Source organism: Panulirus ornatus, chromosome 14 (genome assembly GCF_036320965.1).
Source record: "Panulirus ornatus isolate Po-2019 chromosome 14, ASM3632096v1, whole genome shotgun sequence".
NCBI lineage: Eukaryota > Metazoa > Arthropoda > Malacostraca > Decapoda > Palinuridae > Panulirus > Panulirus ornatus.
In genome coordinates, this window is record NC_092237.1 from 59,477,736 (window position 1) to 59,493,277 (window position 15,542).

The following is a 15,542-nucleotide window of genomic DNA, read 5'->3' on the forward strand; positions in this document are numbered from 1 at the left end:
CATTAAATAACCTTACCAACCAGTCAACAATACAGTCACCCCCTTTTTTAATAAATTCCACTGCAATGCCATCCAAACCTGCTGCCTTGCCGGCTTTCATCTTCCGCAAAGCTTTCACTACCTCTTCTCTGTTTACCAAATCATTTTCCCTAACCCTCTCACTTTGCACACCACCTCGACCAAAACACCCTATATCTGCCACTCTATCATCAAACACATTCAGCAAACCTTCAAAATACTCACTCCATCTCCTTCTCACATCACCACTACTTGTTATCACCTCCCCATTTGCGCCCTTCACTGAAGTTCCCATTTGCTCCCTTGTCTTATGCACTTTATTTACCTCCTTCCAGAACATCTTTTTATTCTCCCTAAAATTTAATGATACTCTCTCACCCCAACTCTCATTTGCCCTTTTTTTCACCTCTTGCACCTTTCTCTTGACCTCCTGTCTCTTTCTTTTATACATCTCCCACTCAATTGCATTTTTTCCCTGCAAAAATCGTCCAAATGCCTCTCTCTTCTCTTTCACTAATACTCTTACTTCTTCATCCCACCACTCACTACCCTTTCTAATCAACCCACCTCCCACTCTTCTCATGCCACAAGCATCTTTTGCGCAATCCATCACTGATTCCCTAAATACATCCCATTCCTCCCCCACTCCCCTTGCTTCCATTGTTCTCACCTTTTTCCATTCTGTACTCAGTCTCTCCTGGTACTTCCTCACACAGGTCTCCTTCTCAAGCTCACTTACTCTCACCACCCTCTTCACCCCAACATTCACTCTTCTTTTCTGAAAACCCATACAAATCTTCAACTTAGCCTCCACAAGATAATGATCAGACATCCCTCCAGTTGCACCTCTCAGCACATTAACATCCAAAAGTCTCTCTTTCGCACGCCTGTCAATTAACATGTAATCCAATAACGCTCTCTGGCCATCTCTCCTACTTACATAAGTATACTTATGTATATCTCGCTTTTTAAACCAGGTATTCCCAATCATCAGTCCTTTTTCAGTACATAAATCTACAAAAGTTTACACCATCTTAATACTTCATGCTTTACTATTTCAATTGTTTTATTACCACCATTACTTTATCTTCACTCTCTCAGTCCCTACTTTATTCACACCAATTCCTTACACTTTACTATCCATCACTATTAATACACAGCCACTTCTGCAAGCATTCATTAATATGTATAGCACCGATCCTGGCAACAAACCTCACTTCATCTGGGTTTTTCATGCTTTAGCCTGTTTTAATCTTTTGTATAAGCTTAAATATTGGTGTACTTACAAGACACCAATGATATGGTTTTACAACTACAACTACTATAAAGTGATTGGTTCTCAGTGAATGTAGGTTTGCGGCAGGGGTGTGTGATGTCTCCATGGTTGTTTAATTTGTTTATGGATGGGGTTGTTAGGGAGGTGAATGCAAGAGTTTTGGAAAGAGGGGCAAGTATGAAGTCTGTTGGGGATGAGAGAGCTTGGGAAGTGAGTCAGTTGTTGTTCGCTGATGATACAGCGCTGGTGGCTGATTCATGTGAGAAACTGCAGAAGCTGGTGACTGAGTTTGGTAAAGTGTGTGAAAGAAGAAAGTTAAGAGTAAATGTGAATAAGAGCAAGGTTATTAGGTACAGTAGGGTTGAGGGTCAAGTCAATTGGGAGGTGAGTTTGAATGGAGAAAAACTGGAGGAAGTGAAGTGTTTTAGATATCTGGGAGTGGATCTGGCAGCGGATGGAACCATGGAAGCGGAAGTGGATCATAGGGTGGGGGAGGGGGCGAAAATTCTAGGAGCCTTGAAGAATGTGTGGAAGTCGAGAACATTATCTCGGAAAGCAAAAATGAGTATGTTTGAAGGAATAGTGGTTCCAACAATGTTGTATGGTTGCGAGGCGTGGGCTATGGATAGAGTTGTGCGCAGGAGGATGGATGTGCTGGAAATGAGATGTTTGAGGACAATGTGTGGTGTGAGGTGGTTTGATCGAGTAAGTAACGTAAGGGTAAGAGAGATGTGTGGAAATAAAAAGAGCGTGGTTGAGAGAGCAGAAGAGGGTGTTTTGAAATGGTTTGGGCACATGGAGAGAATGAGTGAGGAAAGATTGACCAAGAGGATATATGTGTCGGAGGTGGAGGGAACGAGGAGAAGAGGGAGACCAAATTGGAGGTGGAAAGATGGAGTGAAAAAGATTTTGTGTGATCGGGGCCTGAACATGCAGGAGGGTGAAAGGAGGGCAAGGAATAGAGTGAATTGGAGCGATGTGGTATACCGGGGTTGACGTGCTGTCAGTGGATTGAATCGGGGCATGTGAAGCGTCTGGGGTAAACCATGGAAAGCTGTGTAGGTATGTGTATTTTGCGTGTGTGGACGTATGTATATACATGTGTATGGGGGTGGGTTGGGCCATTTCTTTCGTCTGTTTCCTTGCGCTACCTCGCAAACGCGGGAGACAGCGGCAAAAAAAAAAAAAAAAAAAAAAAAACTACTATAAAAATCTATAATGCCTAGCTAGTATTTCAGGTATATATTTACTATGATCCTTGCTTTTCTAAGCAAATATCACTGACGATGCTACTTCATCAAAAAGTCAAGCAGAGTCCTGTACACATTGTTACTCATGACAGTATACACACAATTTTCCATAAATGGGCTGTCAGTGAAATTTTCAAAGTATGTTTGTATGATATCCTGTTGAAAGGCACACTTTAGATTACACAGTAATTTGTTGGACATGAACTAAAACACGATACCATCACAAAATTCTTATCATGATGAGTAACTAGTGTGGAAGTCATACTCTCCAAATTTTCAGCAGAAAACTGGAAAAATATATGAGGTGCTGTCTTGCATTTAGACTCCAAACAAGCCAGGTAGATCACCACAAATATCACGTGTAGGTCTGTCTGATCCAAATGTACTGCATTATCATCTGGGTGGTGCCCAAAAGACCTTATTGCATCCCATTTTTATGACTCATAAGTACTTCTAAGTAGTCACACTAACCTATCAATTTTCTTCCCTACAGTCTGCTCATTTCTGAATGGATTTGTTAACACTTGCTGAAACTTAAAAATTTGTTTTGTATTACTGTAATTTGTCTCCTTAATGCATAATAATCTAACATTCAGCAATGGGTTATTCAGTAATACTTTGATTTGTAAATTGGTCCAACTGCATGTCTGAATGGTCAGAAAGAGAAAATCCCTACAAATTACTTTGTCCTAAACAATAAAGAGTTTCTTGATGCTCTGTACTCTTTTTCTTTCTTTAATGGCAAACAGCTATGCAGCATTTGCTCACCAATTGTATCCAGCACTGAAAGAATTCTCAATCACTGGGGAAATAAGTTTAGCTGCAGTAAGGATGGAACGCTCTGCCTCTTGCTTCATCTGCCGCTCCATCTTACGAAGAGTATCATTTCGAATCACTTCTAGTATAAGATTTGACTGGGTGTCATCCTGAAATCATTTGAATGCCTGAAAAATATGTAGTGAATTGTGTGTTCACAGATGTATCAACTTATTTCTCTATACAAGATTATGGTATTATGTACAAAGCCCATTCTTCTTAGTACAATGACAGTAAAAGACAAATGAACACATACAAAATAAATAATTGATTTCAAGGGAATTGTAAACAGAAAAGAAACCGTATAAGGGATGCAGAAGACATAGAAGCCAGACAGCATTCAAAACATACAAAAGGGACATAAAAATACGATTTTAAAATGAAGTAACATGGAACACATTATCTATGAATGACATAAGAATTGGACTAATGTGATATTGGGAGGAGGGAGCAATGCGCTGACCTAGGGCATATGAGGCAGTCAAGGTAAAGCATGCAGTAGGTTGTGGGCTTGGCTGGCTTGGCCCACGTTTTATTTAATTATATATATGACAACTAAAAAGTAAATGTGTGCATATAAGGCTGTTGTTCATCCATTCCTAACACTACTTCCCTAGGGAAGAAGTGATTTGCAATACAAATCATCATGTCTTTCTCTTTGTTAAAATATGAAGAAATATAAACTTATTCAAATACAAATGTAGAGCTACATGAGTAGACATACACATAAAAGTTAATAATCTTCCACTGAATTTTAGTACAATATTGTATAAACATGAATTCTGAATAATGAATATTACTAAAATATGACAAAACTTGAAAAATTACACTTTGAAAAAAAAGCATGAACAAATCTTTATGAAGCACTATATTCCCCATCATGAACAGCATCATAAACATACTGAGGAGGCTGTGTATTTTTCATCATCATCAATATCTAGCTGGCACTCCAGGAGACGCAAAAATCCTTTTTTCATCCTCTCTTTGTCCCCAAGTGCATAATAAGCTGTGACCAAGTCTAATCCTGTCTTGAAATTTGCTTCCTCTTGCATTATGTACTCAAAGCTTGTACATGCCTCTGAGTACTGACCCATACGCACAAACACCAGTCCAATATTATGCATTATTTTGATTCTGAAAATAAAATAAAAATGATCCAAATACAAAAACAAATGATATTTGTTTCTCACCTAAACTGTTGCAAAACACTTATCTGAGGTGTTCTTTCTATGTGTGTGTGTGTGTATATATATTTTTTTTATTTTTTTTATTTTATTTTGCTTTGTCGCTGTCTCCCGCATTTGCGAGGTAGCGCAAGGAAACAGATGAAAGAAATGGCCCAACCCACCCACATACACATGTATATACATACACGTCCACACACGCAAATATACATAACCATACATCTCAATGTACACATATATATACACACACAGACACATACATATATACACATGCACACAATTCACACTGTCTGCCTTTATTCATTCACATCGCCATCTCGCCACACATGGAATAACATCCCCCTTCCCCCTCATGTGTGTGAGGTAGCTCTAGGAAAAGACAACAAGGGCCCCATTTGTTCACACTCAGTCTCTAGCTGTCATGCAATAATGCCCAAAACCACAGCTCCCTTTCCATATCCAGGCCCCACAGAACTTTCCATGGTTTACCCCAGACACTTCACATGCCCTGATTCACTCCACTGACAGCACGTCGACCCCAGTATAACACATCGATCCAATTCACTCTATCCCTTGCCCGCCTTTCACCCTCCTGAATGTTCAGGCCCTGATCACTCAAAATCTTTTTCACTCCATCTTTCCACCTCCAATTTGGTCTCCCACTTCTCCTCGTTCCCTCCACCTCCGACACATATATCCTCTTGGTCATTCTTTCTTCACTCATTCTCTCCATGTGCCCAAACCATTTCAAAACACCCTCTTCTGCTCTCTCAACCATGCTCTTTTTATTTCCACACATCTCTCTTACCCTTACATTACTTACTCGATCAAACCACCTCACACCACATATTATCCTCAAACATCTCATTTCCAGCACATCCACCCTCCTACGCACAACTCTATCCATAGCCCACGCCTCGCAGCCATACAACATTGTTGGAACCACTATTCCTTCAAACATACCCATTTTTGCTTTCCGAGATAATGTTCTCGACTTCCAAACATTCTTCAAGGCTCCCAGAATTTTCGCCTCCTCCCCCACCCTATGATTCACTTCTGCTTCCATGGTTCCATCTGCTGCCAGATCCACTCCCAGATATCTAAAACACTTTACTTCCTCCAGTTTTTCTCCATTCAAACTTACCTCCCAATTGACTTGACCCTCAACCCTACTGTACCTAATAACCTTGCTCTTATTCACATTTACTCTTAACTTTCTTCTTTCACACTATATATATATATATTATCCCTGGGGATAGGGGAGAAAGAATACTTCCCAAGTATTCCCTGCGTGTCGTAGAAGGCGACCAAAAGGGGAGGGAGCAGGGGGCTGGAAATCCTCCCCTCTTGTTTTTAATTTTCCAAAAGAAGGAACAGAGAAGGGGGCCAAGTGAGAATATTCCCTCAAAGGCTCAGTACTCTGTTCTTAATGCCACTTCACTAACGCAGGAAATGGCGAACAGTATAAATATATATATATATATATATACACATACTCATATTTTGTATTATCTATAGGAGATATAGAATACGACTTGTGCCTTGGCAACTTTCATAGTTAATATGAAGAGTGATCTGCCAAACTCTGAATACAGTAAGTATCACATGAAGAAGATTAACACAAGTTACTTCCTCTTAAAAACAAGGCTAGGAGCCCTTTCCCATATTGGCAAGAGGATTCTTACCAAAGATAAGAGACAGTAACAATAATCATGCCCTTCAATTACATATAATGTATATCACAATCTTTTTCAAGACAAGCTTGCCTTTCCCAACTTCAAGAGTACACCAGGAGCTGACTTTTGAGGAATATTCCTTGTCTTGCACCTATTTCTAGTTTTTAGAAGCTTATTTTACAAGATAAAATTTCCAGCTCCCCGTTCTTACCCCCTCTACTCGTCTTCCGAATCAGGGGAGAGATACGTGAGCAACATTCTTTCCAACCTGTTGGTGGGGACAAAGTTATATTATGCAATAGGCAGTATCTAGCAAAGATAACTGTGACAGAAAAATAGTTCTGATGTAAAAGACTTATGTACATGGACAATGAATACACCATGGGGACCTGCCTTAGTAATATTCAGCACAGGCCCCTTGTAAACAGAAAGCTAAACTACATAAAACAGTAGCTGCTTCCTTCTAAAAGAGTAAACAGCAAGCACTTCCTAATCCTAAACAGTTTAGATTAGCTTCTACCTCCCCAGCCAAACACTAGCCTGACTAGCTAGCAGTTATCCCTTCTTAACAAGTGACCAATATCCATAGCTTTAGATGACATAGCATCTCTGACTGAAAATGAAACTGTGGAATTTGTGTACATGTTGAATGTATTCCCCCTCAGAGCAATTATAAAGGGTATATAGAGTGTTGATCCATCCCATCTAGAGTAATGCTTATGTATTTATGTAGTTTCCATGTCATAACACTACTAACCTCATACTCTTGTGTGTATTTGGGACTTGGTCCAACGCCATACGGTAGAATTTAATTGCCTTATTGTATTGGCCCATCTTGTAATAAATGTTTCCCATGTTCACTCGCAGCCTTCCAGAATTATTAAACATGCGATCTTTTGTAATAACTTGGTATGTATTCAATGCTTCAGTGTACATATCATTGGCAGCATACTGGTTTGCAAGGTTAAACAAAACCTAGAAATAAAACAAAAATTTCTTAGTGCAAAATTAATGACATAAAATAGAAGAGCATACACAAAAACTTGGAATATAGGTACCTCTTCCCAACATAACTTTAATTCCTCTAGTTTCATTTACTCTCACCATATGCCATTCTTCATTTTACCTTTACTAGTATTTGCTTAAAGGTCACTTTTCCAAGCATACTCACTTTCACCACTTTTTTCACTTCTATGGCATTTCCTCTTTCTCTAAACCTACCACCAAATTTCACTCACCTCTGGCAATAATAATAACCCGTCTCAAACCTCTCTGCACATTCAAATTTGACAACTGCTCCTTTCTGGACACGTGTCAATTTGTACATAAGAAATTAATGCCTGATGACTCCTAGCCCAACTCATCCTCATACTTTTTACCTCAAGGCCTCAATCTGTTTCTTATGCAAGCTCACAGAAGCAAGAAAGAAAAGGAGAAACAATGAAAATTAACCATATCAAGCAAAGAAAAAGTTTATTCAGGCAGATCAAATATCTTTAACAATTACAAAAATATTTGATCTTTCTTAATGTAAAATGAAAATTTCATGGCTCTAAAGAAAACTTGCCAAAAATAACAGTAAATGATACATTTATGTATGCAACTTCCATATAGGATACATCAATAAAAATTCACTTAAAAATACAAAAGATAATGCTTATAATGGTGAAACAGGAACAAATTTATATGTAAAAGCTTAGAAGCATATGTGAGATATTAGCTATGGAAAAGCAAAACATGCTCCTTTCCACCATGTTAGGGACCTTAAACATGTACATGACTTCAGTAACTTTCATCTTGTTTTCAAATCTAGTGAAAGAGTCAATGGAATTATTGTCTAGTATAATGAGCTCCAATCAGAGGACAGTTCTCTTTTAACAGAATAATTTCTAATAAGGTTATGAAGCTGGTAAAATTATCAAGGAAAACAAGAAAGAAGCACACCATTCCATCTAACCTTGACAAGTTGCAATGGTGGCTGTGTATTTTTCTAAGCCATACTTACAGAAAATGTGAGATCCAAATTATGTCCATCAGATAACCCAGCTTGTTCACGCTGCCTAATGAGAGAGCGTTCTTTGCTTGATGCCTCTTTAGCACGATCTAAAGCTAAACGTATTTCTCCCCTTGAAGCTGCAATACATGACTCTTCAATAAGTCCCATCACCCTACGTTCTAGGGACTTTATCTTTTCTTCAGGGCTATGTAAAATAATAAAAAATATGGAATCATTACAAACGCTGATACTGAAATTATCCCAATTGTTTCAAAATGTTCATTTCTGAGTTCTGAAACCCATTTTTAAATATATTCCCTTAGTTTACTTATTCCATACACCTTTTAGAAACTGAAATAAAAGGAGGGGAGGGTTTCCAGATCCCTGCTGCTGCCCCCTTTAGCCACCTTCTATGACATGCAGGGAATACAGAGGTAGAATTCTTCCTCATTTACCCTAGAACAGGAACACCAAATTGGAGATGACAGGATGGAATGAAAAAGATTCTTAGTGATTGGGGCCTAAACATGAGGAGGGTGAAAGCCTTGCATGAGATAGAATTACCTGGAACAATGTAGTGTACAGGGGTCGACATGCTGTCAATGGACTGAACCAGGGCATGCAAACCAAGGAAAAGTCTGTGGGGCCAGGTTGTGGATAGGAAGCTGTGGTTTCTGTGCATTAAACATGACAGCAAGAGAATGGATATGAGGGGATGCAGACTTTCTTTGTCTGTTCCTGATGCTACCTAGCTAACTCAGAAAACAGTAACCAATTGTGAAAAAAGTTTACTTATTCATCTCTCTTTTTTATTTTGTACTTGTCAGCTGTTTCCCATGATAACAAGGTATGTCAGAAACATATGAATGAGCATTACAGGAAAAATCCTTACTTAACTTCTTACCCTGTTCCTTCTTATGGAAAGTAATAATACAAAAGGGGAAGATTTCCAGCCCATTGCTCTCAAACCTCTTAGAAATGAAATGCTTCTATACTTGAAATAATCACAGAAAATATCTTATAATGCTTCCCAAGGCCTACAAATATCCAATGAATAATCACAGAATCTTCTAAAAGACTGACCATTAATTAATCATTTGCATGCCTTAATGTTCCCTAACACATATATCAACCCTAGATTTGAACTAAGCTTGAAAAGTAGTCCTTACACTGAGATTTTCAAGCAAATCAATTGCCCTCACAAAATTACCAAAAATTGCAGGTAATAGTTCAGGGAATTTTTTTGCTCAAAAACCATTTTGCTTAGAATTGAAAAAAGACAACAAAATGCTTGTATACTTCAAATAATCATAGAAAATATAGCATAATGCTTCCTAAAGTCAAAAAAGATATCCAAAAACATGAACCAAATAATCACAGAATCTTCTAAAAAAAACTAACGACTGATTACTTATTTAAAGGTCTTAATGTCCCAAACATACACATCAACCCCAGATTTGAATTCAGTGTGAAAAATAGTTCTTATACTGAGGTTTTCAAGCAAATCCATTAACCTCACAAATATGCCAAAAATTGCAGGAAATTTGTATCCCATAAAATTTTTGTTTTTTAACTGAAACATGGCAAAATGGAATGCTTTTATACTTGAAATAATCACAGAATATATCTCATAAAATTGAGCCAATTTTTGTAAGCATGTGTACAAAGGAATCATGACTTTAAAAATTTCTACACAACAATAATAAGATGCAATTAAAATAGCTCTTAACATTCACTACTTAGCTAATACATGTTGAAGCTTAAACATCTAGTCAGTGATTCATGTCATGAGGTAATATATAAAAATTTCTCCTGAAACGTACCTCTCTTCTGTCTTTGAAATAAGTGGTGGTGCAGGACCCTTACTAGCCTGGTTAAGAGGATCAAACACACTGGACTGGGAGCTGTAGCCTGTGCCCCTCATGCTAGTCATGGGTCGTCGCAACCCATCACTTGAGCCACCAGCACCTACTCGACCTATTGAGCTATGAAGGACTACCTGGAAGTATCCATCATACAGCCACAGTTAATAAAAAAAAGTACAGATTCTATATCTAAGGAGAAATAGTGCCTGCAGTCAGTGGGGGAAGCAAATTCTTTTTCTGATGAGTAGAGAAACTTTCCTTTTGTATCAAAGTTATCTTTTACTGGTTCTATTACTAAAGGAAATATTAAACAGAATGCTAAACACTGAGTCTGTGACACCATACATGACTTACAAAAAGGCTCAAAACACTATTTGTAGGGTACAAAAGGTTAAGAAGACTTTTGGCAACTCAACTTGTGCTCATACTACAATCACTGGCTTACACACCATAACTGGGATCAAAGGATATCAAAAGTCTTTAAGACCAAAATATCAACCAAGGAAATAAAAAAAATTTCCTTGTTTATTAACAAGGCTCTGTATCCACACAGCTGGCCAAATTCCACTCAAAGTTCTGAAATGAAATTTGTTATTGATGGTACATAATTTACCACATCAGCTAGAGGGGAGCTAGATGAAAGCGATATTAAGGGTTTTGAAAATGGAGATAATTTGAGAAAAACTGAATCATGGAACAGCTGTAACCTTAGGGGTATATTAGATGCTGTCCATAATACACGAAACGAGCTTAAATTCGACCTAAACAGGAGTCTGCATCTCCACTTTGCTTACTACAGTTGAAAAACATAAAGATCTGTTAAAGCAGACCCAGAGGATGGTAAGAAAAAATCTACCTAACATAAGAGCTTAGTTACAGGGAAAGGTTAGAAGCTAGAATTCTGTATACCATGGAAGAAAGAATAAGGGGAAGCAGTTACAACCTTCAGGCTTCTCAAACTATCATTCTTAACAACAAATACTTCTTTGAATTTTGTAGAGTAACAAGAGATTATACCAAAAAACTTGCTAAACAGGAGGTAAAGTGTCTTTATCAAAACAGAGTTATGAATAAATGAAATGAGATGAAACTGTAGACATGTATGGTGCATGTAAGGAAAAGATATTAAGCAAAGCCTGTTAGCTCAGAGTTATCCTGATACAGTGGTCTTATCATTCTAAGTACTCCATACATTCCAAGTCATGAAGGTAACTGAAATTAAACAATAAGCAATCAAAGAAAACAATATTCAGTTAGAAAATATGAGACTGACCACTGGGTGAGGATGCAATGTGAAAAAGGCCAAATAACAATCAGCATACAAAAGTAAGGACATATGAAAATAATGACTGTGGAAACAACTGAAACTGAAACACTGACCCCTGTGCCTTGAGTGGTGCCCATGCGGGGAGCAGCAGCAGAAGTAAGGCGTACAACGTTTGTTGGTGCGCGGCTCTGAGTCTAGAGTATTCATCAGAATAAATGAAATACCCATTAAAAAATGTATATGGGTCCTAAAAGACCCTATCAAATACCACATTAATGCACAAAACGTATTTCCATGTACAATTTGTGTGCAGAAATTACAAAATATGTTTTCAATAACATATACATCATTAGTTTTTATAGAAAAACCTTCATCATCTTTGTTCATGGACACTGACATAACATCATGCATCTAACTATGAAATAAAAAAAGGTATGTAGTCATCTAAGAAAGCCAACCTCAACCTACTGGGGGACGTCGACCATGGCTAGTGCGCACAGCCTCTTGAAATCCCTGATCATTTTCTAGGTGTCGAGTGTCAAGGGCTGGATGAACTGTGTCAAAACCAGAGTACAAGTCATCATCATCATCATCCCCAGCAAATCGCAGAGTCTCCATCATTATAGCTCAAACACTGGATGCATGCATTCCCTGGAATATTCTCTACTCACAATGTAAGGCACAGTCCCAATCCTGAAAAAATGTATAAAAAGTTAAAAGACAATAGTCATAAGTAATTACAACAACATACTCCCATGCTTAATTATCATACCCCTGTGTAATTCACATGTAGTAAGAAATTTAAGGAAAATCTAACAATCATCAACAGAAAGAAAGTAACATAATGCTTAAGAAGCCAAGGTAGAAGTCTATGTTAGCTTCACATCATCGTTAGTTTTGGATATTGAGAGAATTTGTTCTGCAATCCAAGTCTGGTGTTTAGGAAATACAATTATAGTTGCAGAGCATGAATTTGAGCCTTACATATATTTCATTGAATGATATCGAATAAGGCAATAGTAATACTAGTTATGTATACCATGGGAACTGTGAGGTTATCTAGCCCAAAGACTTCCCCAGACTGTATATGGTACACTTGCTGTCAACTGCCAGATGTGTCCTGTCCTATAATAAGGCACATCAGCAGTCAATGCGTTTATGTACAAGTAGGTAAAACACTTGAAAGAAATCCAAACGACTCTTAAAAACCTTATATAGCAGTCAAAAGAATGGTACAAATATACCAGAACTAACTGGGTTTGCTGCTCAGGATTATGTAGCCTCCCAAGATGTAGTCTACTTGTATTCTGTCGTGGGTGTGACTAACACACTACTCTCACATTTTGGAAAGATCTATTAGATAGGTCCTCTACAAGTATTTCTACAATTATAAGTAAAACACCTAAAACATTTATTATTATCTTTATTTTGCTTTGTCGCTGTCTCCTGCGTTTGCGAGGTAGCGCAAGGAAACAGACGAAAGAAATGGCCCAACCCACCCCCATACACAATGTATATACATACACGTCCACACACGCAAATATACATACCTATACATCTCAATGTACACATATATATACACACAGACACATATATATATAGCCATGCACACAATTCACACTGTCTGCCTTTATTCATTCCTATCGCCACCTCGCCACACATGGAATACCATCCCCCTCCCCCCTCATGTGTGCGAGGTAGCACTAGGAAAAGACAACAAAGGCCCCATTCGTTCACACTCAGTCTCTAGCTGTCATGCAATAATGCCCGAAATCACAGCTCCCTTTCCACATCCAGGCCCCACACAACTTTCCATGGTTTACCCCAGACGCTTCACATGCCCTGATTCAATCCACTGACAGCACGTCAACCCCGGTACACCACATCAATCCAATTTACTCTATTCCTTGCCCTCCTTTCACCCTCCTGCATGTTCAGGCCCCGGTCACACAAAATCTTTTTCACTCCATCTTTCCACCTCCAATTTGGTCTCCCACTTCTTCTCGTTCCCTCCACCTCCGACACATATATCCTCTTGGTCAATCTTTCCTCACTAATTCTCTCCATGTGCCCAAACCATTTCAAAACACCCTCTTCTGCTCTCTCAACCACGCTCTTTTTATTTCCACACATCTCTCTTACCCTTACATTACTTACTTGATCAAACCACCTCACACCACACATTGTCCTCAAACATCTCATTTCCAGCGCATCCACCCTCCTGCGCACAACTCTATCCATAGCCCACACCTCGCAACCATACAACATTGTTGGAACCACTATTCCTTCAAACATACCCATTTTTGCTTTCCGAGCTAGTGTTCTCGACTTCCACACATTCTTCAAGGCTCCCAGGATTTTCGCCCCCTCCCCCACCCTATGATTCACTTCCGCTTCCATGGTTCCATCTGCTGCCAGATCCACTCCCAGATATCTAAAACACTTTACTTCCTCCAGTTTTTCTCCATTCAAACTTACCCCCCAAATGACTTGACCCTCAACCCTACTGTACCTAATAACCTTGCTCTTATTCACATTTACTTTTAACTTTCTTCTTTCACACACTCAGTCACCAGCTTCTGCAGTTTCTCACATGAATCAGCCACCAGCACTGTATCATCAGCGAACAACACCTGATTCACTTCCCAAGCTCCCTCATCCACAACAGACTTCATACTTGCCCCTCTTTCCAAAACTCTTGCATTCACCTCCCTAACAACCCCATCCATAAACAAATTAAACAACCATGGAGACATCACACACCCCTGCCGCAAACCTACATTCACTGAGAACCAATCACTTTCCTCTCTTCCTACACGTACACATGCCTTACATCCTCGATAAAAACTTTTCACTGCTTCTAACAACTTTCCTCCCACACCATATATTCTTAATACCTCCCACAGAGCATCTCTATCAACTCTATTATATGCCTTCTCCAGATCCATAAATGCTACATACAAATCCATTTGCTTTTCTAAGTATTTTTCACATACATTCTTCAAAGCAAACACCTGATCCACACATCCTCTACCACTTCTGAAACCACACTGCTCTTCCCCAATATGATGCTCTGTACATGCCTTCACCCTCTCAATCAATACCCTCCCATATAATTTACCAGGAATACTCAACAAACTTATACCTCTGTAATTTGAGCACTCACTCTTATCCCCTTTGCCTTTGTACAATGGCACTATGCACGCATTCCACCAATCTTCAGGCACCTCACCATGAGTCATACATACATTAAATAACCTTACCAACCAATCAACAATACAGTCACCCCCTTTTTAATAAATTCCACTGCAATACCATCCAAACCTAAAACATGATGGATAATATTTCAAAATTAGTTTCTAGTGAGAGCTACAAGACTTTTCTTTCTCTCTATACTATGTCGTTCATAGAGTGACAAAAAAAAAAAATCATGAGGTGAATGTAAATAATCAGAACACCTTCAGTAAAAAGTGGCGTAAAGGAAGTACCATATCGCCATTTGATATATCTGTGCCAATATGTATGTCGGATAAATTACAACTTCGTAAATATTCAGGACAGTCTACCAAGTACATTATCCTATTTCAGATTAACTTGTAATAAACTCAAAGATAGAGCATAAAAGACCATAATCCTTTATATTGTAACAGTTCTCAGCACAGGAAAATATAATTCTCTCCAAGTATGTGAAATAAAGTTAACAGCTTCCGTATCACCTGTTTTCACTCTATCTTAAATATCTGCAACTTGACATCATCGTTTACCTATGTAACTACATACCACAGAATCATTATATTAAGAATGCATGTTTAAAATAAAGATTTACAGGTTAATATAACATCAAATCTTAAAATTTCGCCTACCGTACGTCAACTGCAGCTGATGATCGCCTCAGTTTGTTTACATTTGAATTTTCCAGGTAAGGAATGCTGTCTTGCGCGTCCAAATTATAATCATACTGCATTCAGAAATTTCTAAAGTAACCATAAAACTCAATTTTTCATAAATATAAGTATTTTCTGACTTAAATTGAACTTATAGATATGCATAAGGAAGCTCTCATTTGATATGAACAGCCAGAAAACATAAAGACATAGAATAGCTTAGTGTTATAATGCATAAATACAGAGAACTATAATATCAGTTATTGTGAGCATCTAATTTACTTGAATATCATGATAAAACTATAATTGT

The 15,542-nt window shown here is 38.3% G+C and overlaps 1 protein-coding gene across 1 annotated transcript in view; it reads right to left on the minus strand.

The window, feature by feature from the left end:
- The window catches only part of nompB (intraflagellar transport protein 88-like protein nompB), a 74,271-nt gene extending 58,931 nt beyond the window's left edge, over positions 1-15,340 (minus strand). The window contains exons 1-8 of the mRNA XM_071670041.1: positions 15,212-15,340; positions 11,817-12,041; positions 11,462-11,542; positions 10,040-10,215; positions 8,226-8,421; positions 6,978-7,195; positions 4,263-4,494; positions 3,313-3,470 (exon numbers count right to left, since the gene is read on the minus strand). Coding sequence (XP_071526142.1) covers positions 3,313-3,470; positions 4,263-4,494; positions 6,978-7,195; positions 8,226-8,421; positions 10,040-10,215; positions 11,462-11,542; positions 11,817-11,969 — 1,214 coding nt within the window. The 5' untranslated portion in view covers positions 11,970-12,041; positions 15,212-15,340. The remainder of the gene's footprint in view (positions 1-3,312; positions 3,471-4,262; positions 4,495-6,977; positions 7,196-8,225; positions 8,422-10,039; positions 10,216-11,461; positions 11,543-11,816; positions 12,042-15,211) is intronic.
- Between the last annotated feature and the right edge of the window lie 202 nt (positions 15,341-15,542).